The following is a 22453-nucleotide window of genomic DNA, read 5'->3' on the forward strand; positions in this document are numbered from 1 at the left end:
TTTTCTGGAGATAAGAGTCTCTTGGACTTTCCTGCCTGAACTGGCTTTGAAAGGTGATCCTCAGACCTCAGCCTTCTCAGTAGCTAGGATTACAGGTGTGATCCACAGGCACCCAGCCAAAAATATTCTATCTTTTGAAGATTAAGTTACTTTTGCAAATCTTCAGAAGTCTGGATAATACAAAGACTTGCCTCTATTACTAAAGTCAGGCACAATTATTAATTTTCCAATACCTTTTTTTCTTCAAATATCTCAAAATATGGAAAGCTTCATGAATTTATGTGTTATCCATGCATTGGGACCAAATTACTTTCTGTATTATTACAATTGTATGTGCTGCTGAAGCAAGAACCTCCAGTGCTTTTTCACAGTACAATTTAAAGAATTTTAAAACTCTCTTTAGAGAAATCATTTCTTGATAGTCAGACTAAAATTTACTTCTCTTCTGCTAAGATGAAATTCAGACATGTACTTTTACATCATAGTAAGTAAAATATAGTTGGTACCACATGGAGACTGAAACCAGTGAATCTTTTCTCTAATAATATGACTTCATAGTCTATAAAACCTTCTCAAATGTGTCTTCATTTTGGAAATACTATTATGGATAATTAAAACTTATTTATAATCACAGGAATAACTGTATAAATTATATAATATCACATAATAAAATGGAGAATAGCTGGGCAACAATACCCAACTACTTGTAATCCTAGTTACTCAGGAAGCTGAGATCTGAGGATCACAGTTCAAAGCCAGGAAAGTCTGTGAGACTTTTTTTTGACTTGTCAATCATGGGGCTTGAACTCTGGATCTGGGTGCTGTCCCTCAGCTCTTCAGCTCAAGGCTAGTACTCTACAACTTGAGCCACAGCGCCACTTCCGGGTTTCTAGTGGTTTATTGTAGATAACAGTCTCAGGGACTTTCCTGCCCCAGCTGGCTTTGAACAGCGATCCTCAGATCTCAGCTTCCTGAGTAACTAGGATTACAGGCATGAGCCACTAGTGCCTGGCACTGGCATCATCAGACTCTTATCTCCGATAAACCACCAGAATATCAGAAGTGACACTGTGGCTCAAGCTGTAGAGCACTAGCCTTGAACTGAGGAGCTGAGGGACAGCGCCCAGGCCTAGAGTTCAAGCCCCACTACCAACCAAAAAAAAAAAAAAATCATTCATCAAGAAGCCCAAAGTCTTCTTTAAAATCAATGTTCATATTTATAGGGAAAAATTTGCCCTGTGGGTCATTTAAATAAACATACTCTAGAACAAACAATACTCATAATGTCATACTAAAATTAATGCAAGCCTCAGTTATTACTAAATCTATGTTTTATCCTCAAGCCTGAATTTCATGGATGCAATCTTATGGTATACTTGCTACCCAGTTAAAAAATCAGAATAAATCCCTGGACTTTCCAAAGAAGCAAGTCTCAAATAATAAACAATGATTAAAACTGACAATTACAAAACATCTTTCTTCCAAAAAAAAACACTGTTTAAAGAAGCATGTTTAACATACTGCTGACAATCACTTTCAGGAAGAGCCACAAGATACAACAGATCCAGTAGGCAAACTCTTTCCTCACCACTGCTCCATACCTATTTGGTGCATAGTTCTTCCAGAATATGGATAATCTCAAGGATCCTTTCTTTTGTCTAAGAGTTTACAGGATAGACAGACAAATTGATAGAGATAGATAGACTATAGATAGATAGTATAGATTTGATTTTTGTTTTAAGTACTAATTATTATTTTTGTTCCTCCTGGTGTTGATTTCAACTCCAAGCCCTATGCTTGCTAGAATGGCACTCTACCACTTGAGCCATGGCTCTAGTCCTGGTTTTGGTTAGTTATTTCAGAAACAGAACCTAGAAAACTTTTCTTCTTGGGCTGGCCTCAAACCTTTATCCTCCAGATCTCAGTAGTTAGGATGACAGGTGTAAGCCACAAGTGCCTAGCACTAACAATTTTTCTTTTCCAACCTAATACACACTAAACCACACTGAATATTTTATGTGTGAAGATTAACAGACTACATGAACATTTTCCTCCGTTTTCTGGTCTAGATGGAAACAATTTTCCCCCTAAGAGCGATAATAAGGTATATTAAGTATAAAACTATGCATACGTTACCACCCATATTTAATAAACCCTATTTAGAAAATTTACTCTCTAAAAAACTACTGGCATTCTAAATGACTTTATTTGCTAAAGTCAAGGTAATTGCATAAAGTGTTAAAGTACTAATATTTCAAATAAACTATTTTCAAAGATTTGACTGTTTTCTCCTTGATGCTTTTTCCTAACTCTCAAATATCTGCTGTAAACTCTAGTACAGTGGCTTTCAAATCCTTTAAGCCCATAGGGACAAAATATTTTATCACATGACAATATATACAAGTGAAACAAAAATTCATGAAACAACTGCCCTTAGAAGTGATAATGCATTCTGTCCTATTTCATTTAAGAAACAAAAAACAAAACAAAAAAAGTGCAAAAGCTGTTTTTTCTGTCTGATTTCTTAACTAGAACACCTTCAATCTGAAGTTCAAAACTGATTGGGGAGGAAATCCTAAATCCAGTATCCAGGTTTGCTACAATTTTATCAGTTGTCACTTAAACTCTTTGCTTCTCTATTTATTAGTGATAAGGTCAAACAATAAAAAAGAACTCTAAACAAAGACAAAATACCATCTAGCCATGAACAAATATTAGTATTAGCAAGCAAAACTGAAAAACAAGTTTTCACTTTGCCAAACTCTCAAAAGAGAATCATACTCAAACCGCCTCAATAATTCATCATGCTATCATCAATACATATTGATAATGTGCATTCACAAGAAACTGAGTTTGGGTCCAGGGCTTACTCTGAGATTTTGATATTACTTAATGATTGCTAGGAAACCAATAAATCCTTCACAGAGGACAACTAAAGGACAACTAACTGATTTCAAGCTAGCCAATATAATTAAAATAATCTATAGGGCAGTAGTACTATAGGATTAAACTCTGAAAACACTAGAATCATTTAAATATGCTTATGTAGGGGTGTACTGGTCCATTCCACATTTTGTACTACTCAAGGAATCTCTAAAAACTTCCTTCTATAAATTTTCATTATAACATTAAAAAAAAACTATTAAGAATTGGTTGAGATAGCTACAACAGGTGAATATTCTCAAACTCTCCAATTTTCATATATAATCTTGTTAATCCACTTGGGGAAATCCTCAAAAGTACGTGAAAAAGGTTATAATAATGTAACTATATTTAACTATATGTGTAAATATATCTATACATATATACAGTTACATAATGTTAAACACCATTAAATACAAGATCAAAAAAAATCCTATATGCCTTACTTCCAAGTAATTACCACTGTTATAAAGCCATTAAGGAAACCATTCAAATAAAATTTTGATATCAGCTATTTTTAAAACACATTGATAACTGTATAAGAACTTGATAAATACTGTGGCAGTTGATTTTAACTGACTGCTACCATATTGTTTCTGAGTATGACAGGAGTATATCCAGAAGAGACTGGCAAATATTGATAGCAAAAATTAACTACTAATAAGCCAATCATTTAACTACTATTAGACTTGTAAATAACTTTCTTAGAAAACAAATCAATTTACCATAACTAAGATATGGAACCAACCCAGATGGCCCTCAGTAGATGAATGGATCAAGAAAATGTGGTATATATACACAATGGAATTCTATGCCTCCATCAGAAAGAATGGCATTGCCCCATTTGTTAGGAAATGGAAAGACTTGGAAAAAATTGTATTAAGTGAAGTAAGCCAGGCCCAAAGAAACTTAGGTCCCATGGTTTCCCTTATTTGCAATAACTAGTATATATCTGAGACAAGCAGAAAAGGTCAGACAAGTTGATATTAGGTGAAATGAACCCAAGATAAGTATTCAAATGTTTTTGCTTTCATGCAATTATTTCTAACATATTTATAAGATTATTTCTTTGTTGCTTTGTATGTCCCTCCCCCTCGATATAACCCCTACTTTCACTGTATTTGATGTTGGTATAATTTGTGGAGGGGAAGGGAAAAAACAAAATTGTTTAACTAGGGATACAGGTGGACCCATTGCAACAATGAGATGTACAAATCGTTATGTTGAAAAACGAACTTTACAACTTTGGCAGGGGAGGGGGATGAGAAGGGATAGGAAGGGGAAACAAAGGAGGAGGTAACAAATGCTTGGTAAGAATTGTACTCATTATCTTGCCCATGTAATTGTAACCCCTCTGTATGGTATTTTCACAATAAAAAAAAAAGAAATCAAAAAGAAAAAAGAAAACAAATCCAAAGCCTATATCTCTAACATGTAGACTTTAAATATGAACTATATTAAAAAACCCAAAATATGACAAATAATAGAATTAGAAAATGTAAGAGAAGATACTCTGGAAAATTAGTAACTCTGATCTGAAAAATAAAATATATTATGACCAGTAAAGAACTTGGTCAGAAATACGTATTGTATGAGTTAAATAAGGAAGCTGAAAATTCAGAGCAGCCCCTACGTTTTAAAGAAGACAGGCACTGCAATTAAAAAACAATTTATACAAAAAGGACCTTAATGTATGTCCCTCCCCAATGGTATAAGCCCTGCTTTCACTGTATTTGATGTCGGCATAATTTGTGGAGGGGAAGGGGAGAAACAAATCGTTTAAATAGGGATACAGGTGGACGCATTGCAACAATGAGATGTACAAGTCATTATGTTCAAAACGAACTTTACAACTTTGGTGGGGGGGAGGATTTGGTGGGGGGGTAGCGGGAGGATGGGAAGGGGAAATAAAGGAGGAGGCTACAATGCTTGATAAGAAATGTACTCATTATCTTGCCCATGTAATTGTAACCCCTCTCTACAGTATTTTCACAATAAAAAAAAAAAGGACCTTAAGATTCTTTTGTTCCAAGTAAAGGATGTATGCTAACTATGATGGCAATGTTTCAACTTTTAAGATTAAACTTTAAAAAATGGGAAAAATAAAGGACAACACAGATGGGAAAAGGCAAAGCAAATTGTTTCACTTGGTGGATGGAACAAAAATACTAGGTAAAGTATGATCAAAGAGATCAGTAGATCATTATTATTAATTGAATGATCCAAACTGAACTGAAAAGAAGTTTAGGCAGTAAGAAGGTATTTATTGCTTGAAAGGATTTAAGTGCTGTATAAATGGAAAAGAAATGACTTTGTACACCAAATAACTGAAGTAAATCATATCAGAAATAAAAGGGCTATAAAAAGAAGAAATGCAATGATATGTTTGTGTGTGTGTGTATATATATATATATATATATATATATATGTATGTATGTATGTATCTGCAGATACAAAAGAGGACTCGAAAATAACCTATACAAAAAAACTTTGAAAGTCACATTATCTCCTGTTATAAGTGATTAACTTCATTCATTCAACAAACAAGCAAAATTATATGCTCAGACTGGACATTAATGTAAGGTACTGGATGGAATTCAAATATATATTAAGCCACAGTCTTTGCCTCCTGGAGCTTATAATGAAGTATAGAATATATTACCAAAGCAAGTTAAATTTCCTGGGGGAGCTCAAAGTGTTATGTAAGATTTTAGATGAAAACATTCTTACTTCCAGTATAACTAAGGAAGGGCTTACTTGAAAGAAGTATGGGCTTTAAACTATGAAGAGCTGAATGCTTGTGGCTCATGCCTATAACCCTAGCTACTCAGAGAAGGCTAAGATCTGAGGATCCTGACTCGAAGCTAGCCCCCAAAAAGATGAAAGGAATTTGAAATATGACGGTGAAAGTGGAGAAGGAGATTTAGGCTGACGAGGCAAACTCAAGAGGTGGCTACAAAGTTTAAGGAATGACAGAGGGAAAGAAAAAAATCTAAAATAGACTACAGAATTAGTTTTTATTGGAATTCATAACTACCATACTTAACAACATGTTTCAAAATTTTAATTTAACATAGAATTTTACCTGAAAAAAATTAACTGAGGGGCTGGGAAGGTGACTCAATGGTAGAGCGCTTGCCTTGCATGCCTGAGGCCCTGGGTTCAATTCCTCAGCACCACATAAGCACAAAGAAAAAAGCCAGAAGTGGCGCTGTGGCTCAAGTGGTAGAGCGCTAGCCTTGAGCTGAAGAGCTGAGGGACAGCACCCAGGCCCAGAGTTCAGGCCCCATGACCGGACCCCCCCCCCAAAAAAAAAAAAAATTAACTGACTTTGAAACACTTCACAATTACATGAGAAAATCACCCCAAAATCTGAAAAGGTTTTTAAAAGTTATTTCTGTTGAAGAGGCCAGATAATTGCTGAGATTGAAATGAACTGGTTTGGTTTGGTTGTTCTCAAAATGGTCACCAGCAGTATTAATAAAAATCCTTTCATGGCCTTGCCATGTTTCAATTCTACCCAAGAAAATCACATTTTTTAAGATATCAAGACATCACTGCTAAATCAAACCTGGGCTGCTTCACAGAAAGTGTAACATACAACTTCAAAGCTTTCTCTATCTTTTTTGCGGGGGAGAGAATGTAATCCTGGGGGTTTCAGGCTTGCACCCTGGTCCCTGAGCTTTTCTGCTCAAGGCTAATGGTCTATTGCTTGAGCCCAAGCTCCACTTCTAGCTTTTTGGTAATTAATTAGAGATAAATGTCCCAGGGACTTTCCTGCCCAAGCTGGTTTACAACCAGTATCCTCAGATCTCAGCCTCCTGAATAGCTAGGATTGCAGTTGTGAGCTACTGGTGCCTGGCAGGGCCTGTCTTTTTATATAACTATGCTCAGAAAAAACAACACGGGCTAACAGATTTCAAATCTTTCTTTGGATCACTTAAACATATTTTACCCCAATGTAGTGTAGTAAAATATGCATGATATAAATTTACCATCTTAACTATTTTAAATGTACAGTTCAGTGGTATTAATTACATTCATAATGTTGTACAATCATTCATCCATCTCCATAATTCATCTTATGAAACTAAAACTCCGTACCCACTAAATAGCTTCCCATTGTTTCCTCCATACAGCCCTGACAACCACTGTACTTTCTGTCTCTATGATCATGACTATTTCAAGCGTATTATGAAAATAAAATCTTACAGTTTTTGTCTTCTCATTAGATAGGCTTATTATTTCAATTAGCTTAATGTTTTCAAGGCTCACTGACATTGCAGGTACATCAGAATTTTCTTCCTTTAAGGCTAATATTTCATTGTATACACAAAACATATTTTACTCATTCATCAATGGACATTAGGGTTGCTTTTACCTCTTTGCTATTGTTGAATCATGCTTCTATGAATAAGAGTGGGCATATATCACTTTGAAATCCTGCTTGAATTCTTTTGAGTGTGGATTCTTTTGTGTTGTAACACAGTATTTTTGTTTAATTTTTTGAGGAATTTTAATAATCTTTTAGAACATCTGTACAATTTTACATTCCCATTAAAAGTGAAAAAGAGATAAACACCTTTATATTTTCACAAATGGTACCCATTGAATTTCCAATAACTACTAGGTAAAAATTCCTAGTATTATTTAACCCAACTATTGCTATTAATAAGCAGGCAAGGAGGGGAGACACACTGAAACAACTTATTCCAGCTATTTCATTTGCTTAGAATGATTTATTTTTATGTATTAGCTTGGCCAAGCCACAGCATCTAGATGTTTGATAAAATATTCTGGATATTTTTGTGCAGCTACATATGAACAAAATTTATGTTTAAATCAGTGGACTTTGAGTATAAAAGATTGGTCTCCTGCTATTTCAAACTCAGAAGTCTGTATGTTAAATGCTCAGCCCTAGTGTAGAACTTTGAGAGAGGTAGTGGCAATTTTAAGAGGTAGGGGAGTAATGGAAAGTCATTAGATCATTGAAGATAGGCCATGAAAGTTAGGAAGCTAGCATATCCTTATCTTGTTCCTCTTTTGCTCCCCAGCTTGTAGTATACAGATTTTAATCTACCATTCATTAGCTGTCACTGACATCTGATGCCTCATCCATCAGAGGCTCAAAGTAGTAAGGCCAATCAGTCATGGACTGGAGGCTCCCAAATCATAAGCCTTTTTTGCTTAAGAAGTGAAAGGTCTCATGTATTTTATTATAATATTTCTAAGCTGACTAATATACCTGTTTAGTGTGAGCAGGCCTCATATAATCAATTGAAGGACCTAACAAAGACTGACTTTCTATAATTAAAAGGAATTCTACCAGCAGATTTGGGACTTGAACTTTGGATTCAAGCTCTTACCTGGGTCTCTAGCACGGAGTCTACTCTGTGGGTCTTGGATTAACCAAATCTCCAAAAATGGTATGAGCCAGTTTCTTAAAATAAGTTGCTTTATCTCTACCTATACATATCCAGTTGGTTCTGTTTCTTTAGAGAACAATGATAAAAACAGTAATACAAGGGCAGACTATTAGTCAAACCATTTTTCATGCCCAAGGACAGAAATAAAAGAAGAAAACGAGAAAAAGGGAAGTATAAAGCTAATCAAATACATACATAAAAAAAAAAGCAAACAAGCAAATACCCATATATATACGCCCTTATTACCATTCTGGGCTAAAAATATTTCCAGAATTAATGAATCTCTATTTCCCACCAAGAATAGCAAATACTATTTGATGATAATAGTGACTAGGTAAATCTTTATTTAATAAGGCTAATTTTAAAAACTCAACTGCATGTTAAATAATTTCATATCTACATCAGTATTCTTAATTAAAAACATGATTATATTGAACAAAAAGTACAGTAACATCCTGGGATATTAAGTGCTGTTTCCAAAATGTGTGTGTACCAATTAGCTACTACAATAATTAGTTTTTTGTAGCAAGTCAAGACCTCAACCAACTGATTTAATTCACAGCATTAAAAACTTACTAAGATCAGTTAAAGTCATTCTTGCCACAATTTATAGTTAAGCCTGCAAATGACATAATGAACTATTAAATTTATTTGTTCTTCAGCCAGGCACCAGTGGCTCATGCCTATAATCCTAGCTACTCAGGAGGCTGAGATCTGAGGATCATGGTTCAAAGCCAGCCAGGACAGGAAACTCCATGAGACTCTTAGCTCCAATAAACCACTAGAAAACCAGAAGTGATGCTGTGGCTCAAGCAGTAGAGCATTCGCCTTGAGTTAAAGATCACAGGGAAAGCGAGCGCGCAGACCCAGAGTTCAAGCCCCAGGACCAACAACAACAAAAAAAAAATTATTTGTTCTGATTAGTTAACTTTCATCTCAAATAATATTTGAGAAGATAAATTTTAAAACTTACATAGATCTTAAGCAATGTTCCTGAAAGTAAATATCATATTCCTACATGTATTAGTATTATATATAGTTAAAAAAAACTATGTAATATAAAACTCTTAAGTGTAACATTTAGCTGGCAGAAAGACGTTCACATTTTGTTAAAAATGAGTCTTTCCTTTAGAGACAAATTCTTGGCACCAAAAAACTGGTATTGTAGCTGTGGCTCAAGTGGTAGAACACCAGCCTTGAGCAAAAAAAAAAAAAAAAAAAAAAACCTAAAGGACAATGCTCAGACTCTTGAGTTCAAGCCCCAATACCTTCATAAAAAACATAAACAAGCCACATTCTGGTGGTTCAGGCCTGAAATCCTAGCTACTCAAGAGGCAGAGATTTGAGGATCTCGGTTGATATCCAATCCTCGGCAGGAAAGTCCATGAGACTCTTATCACCAATTAACTACCAAAAAGCTGGAAGTGGACCCGTGGCTCAAATGGTAGAGTGCTACCCTTGAATAAATATTATATTATCATTCAGAAAATAGTTCAGATAGAGAATTAGTCATATTGCATGGCACATGAAGAGGAATAGTGGTATGGGAAGGGATGCTTCTTCACTAATGAACATGTTTCAGAATTGCCAACATAGAATGATGACAAAAAGTAGTAATTTTTAGTATGCTTTTATTATTTTTTAAAAATCATCCAGAGACAATGGATTTTTGTTACCTATATTTAAAGTGCTCTTATGTTCCAGAAGGCCTCAACCTCTAAAAGAAACTTCTACAATGATCTATTCTCTATTATCTCAATTTCAAAGAAAATGTGAGCTATACCAATATAAAGAGCTTCATCTAAAGAGAAAAAATAGCCTATTTTTTACTGATTAACCATAAGTATCTTTTAAATGAAAAAAATTACGTAAAAATTACACAGCGGTATCTTAGCACAACTGAATGAATGTGTTGAGGGGAGAGGATGTCCTTTATTAGCTACAGAGGTTTTTTACTTTTTTTCCCATTGCTGAATTTTTTTTAATTTAATTTTTTCCTTTTTTTTTTACAGAGGGCTAGTTACATGAATCATGTAATGAGTAATGAGTACAATTCTTATTGAACCATGTTTCCCCTTGCATTGCTCTCTACCAGTCTTTTCCTCCGTCCCCACCCACAAAATATCCAGTTCATTTCCCAAGTGGTATCCAAGTGAGCACCAAGAATTGTTTGGATTTTTTTTTTAACTTTACTTTTCTTTTGTCTTTTCTTTTTGGGTAGCAGGGATCAAACTTGCTAGGCAAAAGCTTTGCCACTGAGCTATATCCCAGACCTTTTCTTTCTCTATTATTATTATTATTTAGTTATAACAAGGAATGTATAATTCAGTAAGACAAGTTGTAAGTACAATGCTTCTTGGTGAATGGTACCCCTTCCTTCATTCTCTCCCATTTTCCATCCCTATCCTTGGGTTTTTATTCTTTTACAAGTCATAAAAAAGCTGCAGCTCAAAAGTAAAAATGGTTTACTTAACATGACTCTCAACACTTAAAAATTTATTTTCAGCTTCATAAAATGCCAAAATATTTGTCTTCTGTGTTTTATAAATCTACTGTTTGTAGGTAAAATATTCTACTTTGATTGAAAATAAAAATGATTCATCCCAATTTCTTCTATTACTAGTCCTAATCTATATGCTTTATAGGTATGAAGACTAGAAGTAAGATAACTACTATTACATTCATGTCAAGGAGAAACTGTGAGCTAGAGGTAGAAACTATGTAACTGGAACAACTTATCTGGCTCGGATCAGCTCCCCTGCAAGTCTCTGAGATTTTTCTATGTGCACATGTGGTTAGAGGCAAGATTGTTGTTCCTCCTGGCATAGTGTATCTAATCTTTTTAAAGTACGAATGATGCTATAAACCTCACTGTAGTTACTAACTTAACAAAGAAAATTATAAAAGCACAACGTAATTATGCAATAAGCAAGCAATCGCAGTCATACTATTTTGTCATTTAAAAATAACAAAACCAATTTCTAAAGTCTCTAAAATTTTAAAAATAGAATGTATCTGAACATGGCAAAATTCCTAATAGAACATTTCAATTATATTAGCAAAGGCTTATTGGCTAACAGGCTGTTACTAATAGAACTGCATTTTAAAAATAAGCAGATTAAATTAATATTTTCCTTTTCTACCTTGTTAGTATGCAATAGGTGCCAAAGTTATTTTCAAGTTATTTATAAACATTAATTTCTAGTGGTTTTCTGGCACTAATAGCAAATTTTAAATAAGCCAATGCTTCTTTTATGAACTAGAAAGGAAAACAATGCTTAGGAAAACAAATATGTCTTCTTTCACCTTGCAGTAGTGGCCAGCTAGTACACAGGGTACGTTATATAAAAGCCATAATGATATGCCATGTTTAAGATTATAGAACTCACTACATAAGGTCTGTAGACCTACTAATAGTACTGATGCCTACAGACAACTAGAAAAACATACAAAAATAAATGCATTTTTCTGGTTGAACAGAGGTATAGATCAACTTACCAAATCCCTGTGCAACACCCAGTTAGCATGCAGGTAGTGAATTCCATCTAGGATCTGATACAATAGTGACTTCACCATTCCCCGAGGTAACTGAACTGGCTTCTTGTTTGCTTTAGAGGCTCTGTGAAACTTGATTATATGCTGAAAGAGAAAATATTTCCAGAATCTTAAAAAAGAAGAAAGATAATTTAGATACTCTGAATATTCTTATCAGGAAACACACACACAAACTTGCAAGGATCCCCAAAGGTAATATAATTTCATTGTTCTGAATAACCTTATTTTAAAATTATATAATTACTAAAGCTGTATCTCAGAAAATAAAAGGTGAAAATAAAGACACAGGAAAACTATTAAACTACACAACTATTAAACTATATAAATTTAACTACTTTTGGAGTATACTTGAATTTTCAGGAACAGATCATTTTTTATTCTCTAACATTTAAATGGAAAGGAAAAAAAAGAACAAAGTTAAAGAGACTTCTGGCTGGCTAACAGACAGCATAGTTGTGATACTTATTATGGCACAGAAAATATTTCCATAAAATATACATACACACAAAGAAATGTTAACAAGTAAAATGACCAATACATCTGGTATATTTAGAAATGTTAAAGGTTCAAATAAAACATAAATTGGTATCATTTATCAAAGCTTTCTCTATGCTGTTACTATACATTTGATAAAACCAAGTACATTACTTTTTTAAATTACTTTAGAAATAAATGCACATAAAAATGTTAAAAGTTTCAAACTTTCCTGACAGGCTTCTGCATTTTAATTAACACTCTTAACCTTCAGTGAAATCAAAGTCAACTATGCCTTGTATATTATGCCTATTATATATATCTGACACCAAATACTGAACTGAGCAGACTTGACCAATATTTATAAAGTGTATTTTATGTATATTCTTGAAATTAATGAAAATAAAAAACAAGATATATTTAACAATATAGATTAACATTTTCCTTCATAGAATGTCACATAAGTAAAAAATAAACCACTCAAAAATCAATGAAGGAGATTTTCTAAGGGAAAAAATTGTAGAAAATACCTACTGAGGAAGTAAAGTGTATTAGTCAGTGCACATAATAAATTTATATATATATATATTTATTATTATTATTTTTGTCAGTTGTGGGGCCTGAACTCTGGGCTGGGGCGCTGTTAGCTCTTCAGCTCAAGGCTAGTGCTCTACCACTTGAGCCACAGCGCCACTTCCAACATTTTCTGTTTATGTGGTGCTAAGGAATCGAACCCAGGGCCTCATGCATGCAAGACAAGCATTCTACCACGGGGCCACCTTCCCAACCCAATTTATATTTTAATAGCAATATTATGCTACTTTATTTTTTCTTCTCAAGGTTTTCCTCTACTTATTTTTTTACTTATGCCAGTACTAGGTTTTGCATCAGGGTGTCACACTTGTTAGGCAAGCATTTTAACAGTTCAAGCATGCTCCTACAACACCAGGATTACAGGCATGAGTCACCACACCAGGCTCTTTTCAGTCTTTTTCTTCAAGATATCTAATAGGGTAACAAAACAGCTGCAGTGGCCCAATAATTTAGAATTTTTTTAACTTGTGCTAGAATATGATGTTATAATCAAGTCTGTTAACCACAACAAAACTACTAGACTGTAGAGTACACACACACTAAGAAGAATTTCATTAGAAAGAACAAAATAAAAATTCTTGTATGGGGAAGATTACACATTTCTTCAGATTATACTTTCATTAGAGTATTGAAAACACAAACACACATGCACATACACAAAATAAAACAAGGCAAAATATAATAAAATCTAAAAAAAACACCTAGGTAGCTCAATGTGTAATCGTAGCTTCTTGGAAACTTCTTGAGAGGAATTGCTGTTTGAAGTCAACTTGGGTAAAAATGAAATTTATAAAACCTCCAAGTCAACCAAATAAAAAGCTGGGCACAGTGGTATGTACCTATCATCCCAGCTAAGCAGGAAGCATAAATACATAGGATAGTTACTATCCAGGCTAGTCCAGGTATAAGTGTGAGATCCAATTGCTAAATTAACAAAATCCAAAAGGACTAAAGAGGAGGATTGACTCAAGTAGTAAAACATCTACCTATCACGTGCAAGATCCTGAATTCCAATCCCAGTACCATCAAAACATAAAACAAAAACAACTATAATGGTGAATTTCTTATCTTCATTTTCTTTCTATTTCAGAGCTATGTAAGATATATATGGTTTGCATTCTGTGAAATCTTACCTACATCCAATTGATTCTACAATAATTCTTTCTTGCAACTACTTTGTTACCCAGGAAATTCATTTTAACATAGAAAATTTAAAGAGAAAATGAAATAAAAGTGTATGTTATAATAAATGGAATTATCATGTTATGAAAACAAGAAAAACACTCTTTGGCAATTAACCCAAAGGTATCTATGCAAAAAGATAGTGTAAAAACCGTATGTGCAATATAGTTTGCCAAAGTAAAATCACTAAACCTATATATAAAACTAAATATTATACATTATCCTGTTAGAAGTCATATTAAATGCATTATTTATTTCCTGTGCTCTAAGATGGCTTATTATAAATATTTGAGACAAAATTTGTTTTAATTTTGGATTTTGTGATTGTATTCTGTGCTAGAGTCAATACAGAAAGGGTGTAATTCAATATTGGCCACCTGATTTAGTAAATATTTTATTAACAGTAGCCCTATTTGTTTGATGTATTTCTTTTAAAATAAAAATGTCTTCAAAATTTTCTATTATTTTATTTATCTATTTGTTGTTAGTCCTGGGGCTTGAATGCAGGGCCTGGGTACTGTCCTTGATATCACTGGTGCCTAGCTTCTTTTTTCATTTTTATGTTTTTACTTTTGGCAACATTGGAGTCTGAATCAGTGGATTTCACTTTTTAGGCAAGTACTTGTTGGACAAGTTAATGCCTCTTCTCCACCAAAAAAAAAAAAAAAAGAAAAGAAAAGAAAAGGAAAAAAAAAGAATTTATAACAACCACAAACCATGGACAATAGTTTCATAAAACAGATAAAAGAATGTGACTCTAAGTCCAATAAGTCAAGAAAATGGGTAAGTAAAAATAATTCTTACAAATCTCAAAGCAAATAAAATTCAGGTAAGTTTCAGTTCCAAATATCTGTTACAATTAAAATCATGTATAGGAGGCAAATGCTTCAAATTAGAGCAACCATTTGGAAAACTATATTCAGAAGTGAACTTTTCACTTTGAAAGTTGTACTGATATCTGCACTAGTTTATTTAAAAAGACTTTCATATTTGTGCTTAAAGGCCCCAGGCTAAATAACAATAAATAATGTCTTGAAAACTTTTGAAAATTTCATAACATTATGATCATTGCATTGTTTTTTCTTTAACTTAATAAAAGCTTAGCTGTGCCAATATATGAAGTGTAGAACTGTAAAACACTGAAATAAGATAGTTTATGGGAGTAAAATAAATACTAATAAATTAATGTAACATAGTAGTGTTTGTACTTCAACTATTTGGACAAGATATTAAAATCTTTACTTTGTAATATTTTTTAATCATTATGTTAGCTAACCCAAATAGTTGTTATGGCTTTGATTTTGGGTTTGAATTCCTAAAAATGTTCTTATCATAGACGACAAAAAAATATCTAAAAGCCACAAGAAACATTAGAATCTATTTGCACATTAATTTCATTTGTGGGAGGGCTTTTATCCATACGATTTTTTTCCTTTGCAACAGTAAACCAATTCAAATAATAAAACATTCTATTACTGTTGCTGATACTTTAGTAACTGAAAAGTACATTACAACATCAGATATCATTTGTGAATGATACTTAGATTAGAAATAGTTTCCTACATTTCTTAGTTTCTTACATTTATACTATTTGTCTACAAAACTTTCCAACTACAAAAATTATTCCGAGAAAAGCCCTATTCAAAAAGACAAAGTATTACATTTTATAAATGGAAAAAAACCACAGCTTCACCATCATTAAGAGACTTGCCTGGTATCATGACAACAGATACAACTATTAGATCACAGTCTAGAATTTTATAACACATTCCTCTTCCTATATAAGTATACTACCTTCTCATTTTAAATCCCATTATACTACACAATAAACGGAAATGTTACTTATGGTTACTTTAATTTAAAAAATCTCTATGAAACTGTATCTTATAGTTGTTGACATTTTTCAGAGTCTTGTTTTCACTGATATCAAAGGTCCAACTGTCAGGATCAAAAAGTAATACTGAAAAGGAGCAGGATAGCAGGTTTAAAATAGAGACTTCCATTTTTACTTTGTAAATGAGAAAAATGCAGTCACACACTGTGACCAGATTCAGAAGAGGAAGAGTGGAAGAAAAGATAAACTACAAAGTATTTAAGAAGACCCAAGAATTTATAGAAATGCAAACATAACAGAAGAAAAGCAACAAGTGTCCTGTACCAGTATCCAGATCTCCTGGCTGGGGAGAAGAATCTAAAATTTGCAATAACAGGTAAAAACAGATGGTCCCACCAAGGGACCAAATTCAGCTAAAAGGAAAAGTAAATACAACCTGAAAGACTTACTGCCAGCAGGGAGTTGAAAGCTGGGACTAATCTGATGTGAGAAACTGGACAGTGGGAGAACTAAGACATTCTTCATGACCTTCTTATTCCTGAGTGACACAGCTGCCCTTCTTTACCTTGAGGAAGTTTCTTTGGAAGTCCAAGGTCAAGAAATAATCACTGCTTAACAACCACAGGACATCCTTCAGTTAGTTAAAACTTGGATATCTATCAGTTATAAGAGACATGTCAAGAGAGGTCAAATGGGAGGCCGGAAATAAAAAACAAAAACAACAACAACAAAAAAGTAAGCTGCAGGAAGGTACACTGCAGTCCTGAAGACTGAGTATGCAGAAGCCAGTGGTGAGCTTCTATACTGAGACAGAGGATTGGGAATTCCCACTGAACAACTGAGCAAAGGGACTTGTAGTAACTGGTAAGTACCACACTAGAAAAAACTGCATTCTCAAAAATATAGCACACACATGGGGCCATATCGCTAGACTACAGAAGCTCAAAAAACATCTGGCACAGCCCACCATTAAATAAAGACAAACTTTACACTCTATGTAGCTAAGCAGCTTTGGACTCCTTGCTGTTTCAGAGCAATCAGTGTGAAAGTCCAAAGATCCATTTCTCAGGTGAGATCTGGAAGAAGTAAATCCCCTAAACCTAGACCTAAAGAATACTTTTACATCCTCAAGTAAGTCTAAATAAAAACGTACATGTATAGACATAAAGAATAATAAAATAATTCTTATCTGTTGTATATGACTATCTTTTGATTTTGGTTCAATTGTTTTGAGGGTTGTAATTTGTTTAACTGAATGTTTTTAGCTGTTCTGTAAATCAGATAAAGGCAATTTAACTTTTAACTTCTACATTCTAACATCACCTGTTATCCTTTCCCAACCAAACTCATACTTTGCTTTTGAATCTCATTATTTGTCTTTTTGTGTTCTCTTTCAAATCATAGCTTCATCCCCTGTGCACAGCCCTTCCACATTTATATTTTCCCTACATCTTACTCATATTCTGTTCCCTGAATTCTTCCTAATACCCAACTCAAGCCTAGCAACTAAATTACCTGAAAATCATTTGTTTTTGGTTTACTATATTTTATTTGTTTGCTTTCTTTCTTTTCTTGTCTTTTCTCCTTCAGCACTGGTGTTGTCTAGTTTTTGGAGGTTGTTTTTTTTTTAATTATGTAAAGGACATAATTATTTGATTTTCTCTTCTAAAACAAAAATATTTTTATTTCTATAAATAGGTTCTATGTTACATGGGGAGCCTGACATAATTTAGGAGCATGGGGAGCCATAGAGTAACCATTACCTCCTCAACAGGAAAAGCTGTTTGGAAAATGTAGCTCTGTAGATTTTTTTAATGTAATTAATAAATTCAACCATGAATTTGAGTAAGATCTGTTTATAATTAGTTATTTCAAAAATACTGGCCAGGTGCCAGTGGTTCATACCTGTGATCCTAGCTACTCAGGAGGATGAGATCTTAGGATCACAGCTAAGACAGCCCAGGTAGGAAACTCCATGAGACTCTTACCTTCAATTAACCACCAAAAAGCTGGAAGTGGAGCTGTAACTCAAGTAGTTAAGAGACTAGCCTGAAGCACAAAAACTCAAGGATAGTACCCAGGCTCTGAGTTCAAACCCCAGGGCCCAAATACACATACACATATACACACACACATACATACACACCCACACCCACACACACACAAACACATGAGGAATCCTCGGGGCACTGAAGTACAAATAGATAGAACAAGTTATGTTCTTTTGGAATTGAGTACACTTAGGGAGACATAAGTAGATACACCTGACCCAATCCTAATAAATTTGCTAAGATACACTTTGACAAGCATTGTTGGAAGTATTAAGAAAGCTTAATGTTAATTGAGAAATCACCCTTGAATAGTGAGTGACTGTCAACCTGCCTGCAGAATCGGAGTCACATTGAGATGTAGAGACTATGTAGGTTCCTGGGTTCCATCCACAAGGTCAGAATCACTAGGTAAGATCAAAAGAATACTGATTTTTAACAGGCTTTCAAAGGCTTTTGATGCTCCTGGTCAATGAAACTGAGAAGCGCTGTTTGAGTTTCTCCTTCTATTTCTTACTTGCTTTCTTGTTTTTAATTTAGTTGTAATAATAAAAAAGCAATTCTGTATATGATTGATTTGAATATTAATATTTATATGAAACTCAGTGTAAATTTTCTGTCAGGAAGTTTTTCATGGTTTGATAAACTGATGACTTGTCTGGAACAGGCACTGAAAATTTTGAGAACACTGCAATTTGTTAAATTTTTGTACTCTACTGTATAAGCCCTTGTGCAGTACAGTACCTGTGTAGGTTCCTGATTTATTCAAAACCACCACAAAAGAACTAGAATTAAAACACTTTAGTTTCTAGATTTCTACAGGTCTGAGACTGATTACTGACTGGTTAACAGCTGTCCAAATTTGAGACCTTTTTATTATCTCATGTTATTTTTCACTAGTTAGTGTATACAGATAGCTAATTTTTGTGCACCCATGAATCTCTTTGTACTTATACACCTACTTAACTCTTCTTACTTCATGTGGCCCACTCCTTAACCCAACAAAATATTAAAGAAATTTCTATGTATTTTAGTCCACTTTCCAACCAGTCTTTCCCATTAGCTTTGCTCTTGCTGTATAGTTAAACATGTAGTAATTCAATAGGACTATAATCCCCTCTTTCGCTTTCTGACTACCACCCTGGTTGAGGAAAGTCTTTCAAGAGCATGAAGCTACAACATCAATCATTTATCCATTGGAGGAACAGCAGTGACTGGTATATACTTGAAAACACAAGTTTGTGGTTTATACATAAAAGATCCTGTAAAACCAAGCTTCCTCAGTTTGGGTGGGGAAGAGTCCCTGAAATAGATTGTCAACTAAAATCTAACATGCCGAGCAATACACCCAGTTTTCATCCTATCCTAACAAAGCTACAAGAAACCAGTACCTAAAATCTATACAGTAGATTGAACATCAATAAACTGTAAATCCAGATATGTAATTCCCAAAGAAAGATAATAAATTCTTTAACAAAAAATGGAACATGTTACATTTAAAGGACTTAAATGAGAGTGAAGAAAAAAGTCCAAACATGAGTTCAATAAAACAAGAATAAGAATGGTTGATGAAATAAAGGATGTTTTTTTAAAAGTATATAGAGGGCTGGGAAGGTGGCTCAGTGGTAGAGCGCTTGCCTGGGTTCGATTCCTCAGCACCACATAAGCAAAAAGAAAAAAGCCGGAAGTGGTGCTGTGGCTCAAGTGGTAGAGCACTAGCCTTGAGCTGAAGAGCTGAGGGACAGTGCCCAGGCCCAGAGTTCAGGCCCCATGACCAGACCCAAAAAAAAAAAAAAATAAAATAAAATAAATAAATAAAAAGTATATAGATACAAACAGGATTCAAGCTAACAACAAGAGAAAGTGCACAAACAACAAGAGAAATCAAGTACACAAGAGAATACAAGAAGTGAACAAAACCAATGCAAAATATTTCAAACTGAAATGGTGAAAATGAAAAGCCTAACTGCAGCCGGGCGCCGGTGGCTCATGCCTGTAATCCTAGCTACTCAGAAGGCTGAGAGCTGAGGATCTCGGTTCAAAGCCTGGGCAGGAAAGTCTATGAGACTGTTATCTCCAATAAACCACTAGAAAACCAGAAGTGGCGCTGTGGCTCAAGCAGTAGAGCACTCGCCTTAAGCTGAAGAGTGCAGGGACAGCGCCCAGGCCCAGAGTTCAAGCCCCATGACTGACAAAAAAAAGAAAGGAAGGAAGGAAGGAAGGAAGGAAGGAAGGAAGGAAAGTTTAACTGCTCCAAATAATCAAAAAGTTTAGGCAATGCAGCAGAAGTTGAAAACAAGTTATTAGAAACTGAAGATAAAGGAATTATAACAATCACTGAAAAACCACATAGGGAATAACAAGGGTTCTTAGAAACATTTGGATATTGTTAAAGATCAAACCTACAAGTTGTGGATGGACAGGAAGAAAAAGTAAAAACTAAAGACATGGAGAAATGTTCCTCAACTTTGAGAAGAGTGACATTTATGTGACAGAAGCTTATAGAATTCCAAACAGACAATATTAGAGGAGAAATACTTCTAGACATACAAAAAGAAAAATACTAAATATACAGGGGGGGGGGAACATATTGAAAGCTTCAAAAGAGAAGAGACAAGTTACTTTCATATTAATAAAAAGAAAAATCCTTGAAGAGAAATTCACTGTTGTCAATACATATGCACAAATATCAGCATTATTTAGGTTCACTAAACAGACAAAAGCACTCATACAACCCAGTACAATAATAGTGGGGGACATCAACCCAGTACAATAATAGTGGGGGATATCAATACTGAAATCGTAACAATAAATAGGTCATCCAAGTGAAAAACCAAGAAAGAAGCCTCAGAGTTAAATAACACCACAGACCAAATGGAATTAACAGACATCTACAAAGTAGTTCACCCATAGTAGCACAAGACACATTCTCCTCATCAGTCAAAAGGACTTTGAGACCTTGAGACTTTTAAAACCTCCACTCAAGTAAGCTGGAAAATCTAGAAGAAATGGATAAATTTTTAGTTACAGATGATCCATCAAAACTAATGAAGCAATTATAAACCAAATACACAGATCTATAAAATAATTTATGAAATTGAGGCCCAGGACAGGATAGATTCATGGAAAAATTTTACCAGACCTTCAAAGAACTAACACTTGAACAGTCCTCAAGTTCCTTCGTGAAACAGAAAAAAAAAGGGGGGTGGGGAGGGGAGACATTACTGGAATCATTCAATGATGCAATCATTATACTCGCTTAAAACTAGTCAGAGATGTAGCAATACAAAAGAGAGAATTATAGAGCAATTTCACTGAGCATTAAGCAAACTTTCTCAATACAATTATTAAAAACAGAATCCAACATTATAAAACTAATATACCAAGATCAAATTGCTTTCTTCAAGGAATGCAAGCATGACTCAACATACATAAATCAATAAATATATCACACAAACAGGACTGAGAAGAAAATCCACATGATCTTAATCAAAGCAGGAAAAAACCTTTGACAAAATTAAACATATTTTTATCATTCAATCTCTGAAGAAACTAAACACAATATACCTATACTTCATAAAAGCTATATAAGACAAACTATAGCTAACATTATATTAAATGGGGAAAAACTAAAACCATTTTCCTTAAAGTCAGAAACAAGTAGAGGATATCCACTCTTCCTACTTTTATTCACTACAGTACAAGAATTACTGAACAGTGTCTAGAACTAAAAAATAAAATAGAAGTGGAATACAACAAAATCAATACTCAAAAGTCAATGCCTTTTCTGTATCATAACAATGAACAGGATGAGAAACAAATCAGAAAAACAATTATATTCACAATAGTCGCCATTCAGCCAACCAAATAAACCCACATTGTTTATAATTCTAAGAACATATAAAACCAGTAATAACCAATACTAAACACTTACAGCACACTCCCAATTGAGATGCCTATCTATCTCCATGTTTCAGTAACAAATGAACAAAACGTGATGGGGGAAAAACACTCAAAATGAATAACCAAGCAAACCTATAGTTTGTGATGGTTTTGCTGACTGCTTTTTTAAAAAATGGTAGTAATATGACATAAAAATTCCATTTAACAATTTTCTTTTTGGGGGTAGGGGGGTTCATTTCTGGGGCTTCAACTTAGGGCTTGAACTGTTCCTGGATATTTTTTGTTCAATGCTACTGGCTCTACTACATAAGCCACAGCTCCATTTCTGGTTTTTTGGTAGTGAATTGGAGATAAGAGTCTAACTGCCTGATCTGGCTTTGAATTACAATCCTCAAATCTCAGCTTCCTCAATAGCTAGTATTAGAGCATGAGCCACGAACATGTTCACTTTAACAATTTTTAAGTAAGCAAGTTCATGGCATTAAGTGTATTCAATGCTGTACAATCATCATAGC

At 34.1% G+C, this 22453-nt stretch overlaps 1 protein-coding gene across 4 annotated transcripts in view; it reads right to left on the minus strand.

Annotated features, from left to right (window-relative positions):
• Nucleotides 1-22453, minus strand: part of Cdk8 (cyclin dependent kinase 8) — a 117105-nt gene that overhangs the window by 37304 nt on the left and 57348 nt on the right. For all 4 annotated transcript variants that reach the window (XM_070003084.1, XM_070003083.1, XM_070003082.1 and 1 more), the window contains exon 4: nucleotides 11847-11987. In XM_070003084.1, coding sequence (XP_069859185.1) covers nucleotides 11847-11987 — 141 coding nt within the window. The remainder of the gene's footprint in view (nucleotides 1-11846; nucleotides 11988-22453) is intronic.

The sequence above is a fragment of the Dipodomys merriami genome, unplaced genomic scaffold (genome assembly GCF_024711535.1).
Source record: "Dipodomys merriami isolate MVZ:Mamm:240054 unplaced genomic scaffold, mDipMer1.0.p SCAF_6, whole genome shotgun sequence".
In the NCBI taxonomy this organism is placed as follows: domain Eukaryota; kingdom Metazoa; phylum Chordata; class Mammalia; order Rodentia; family Heteromyidae; genus Dipodomys; species Dipodomys merriami.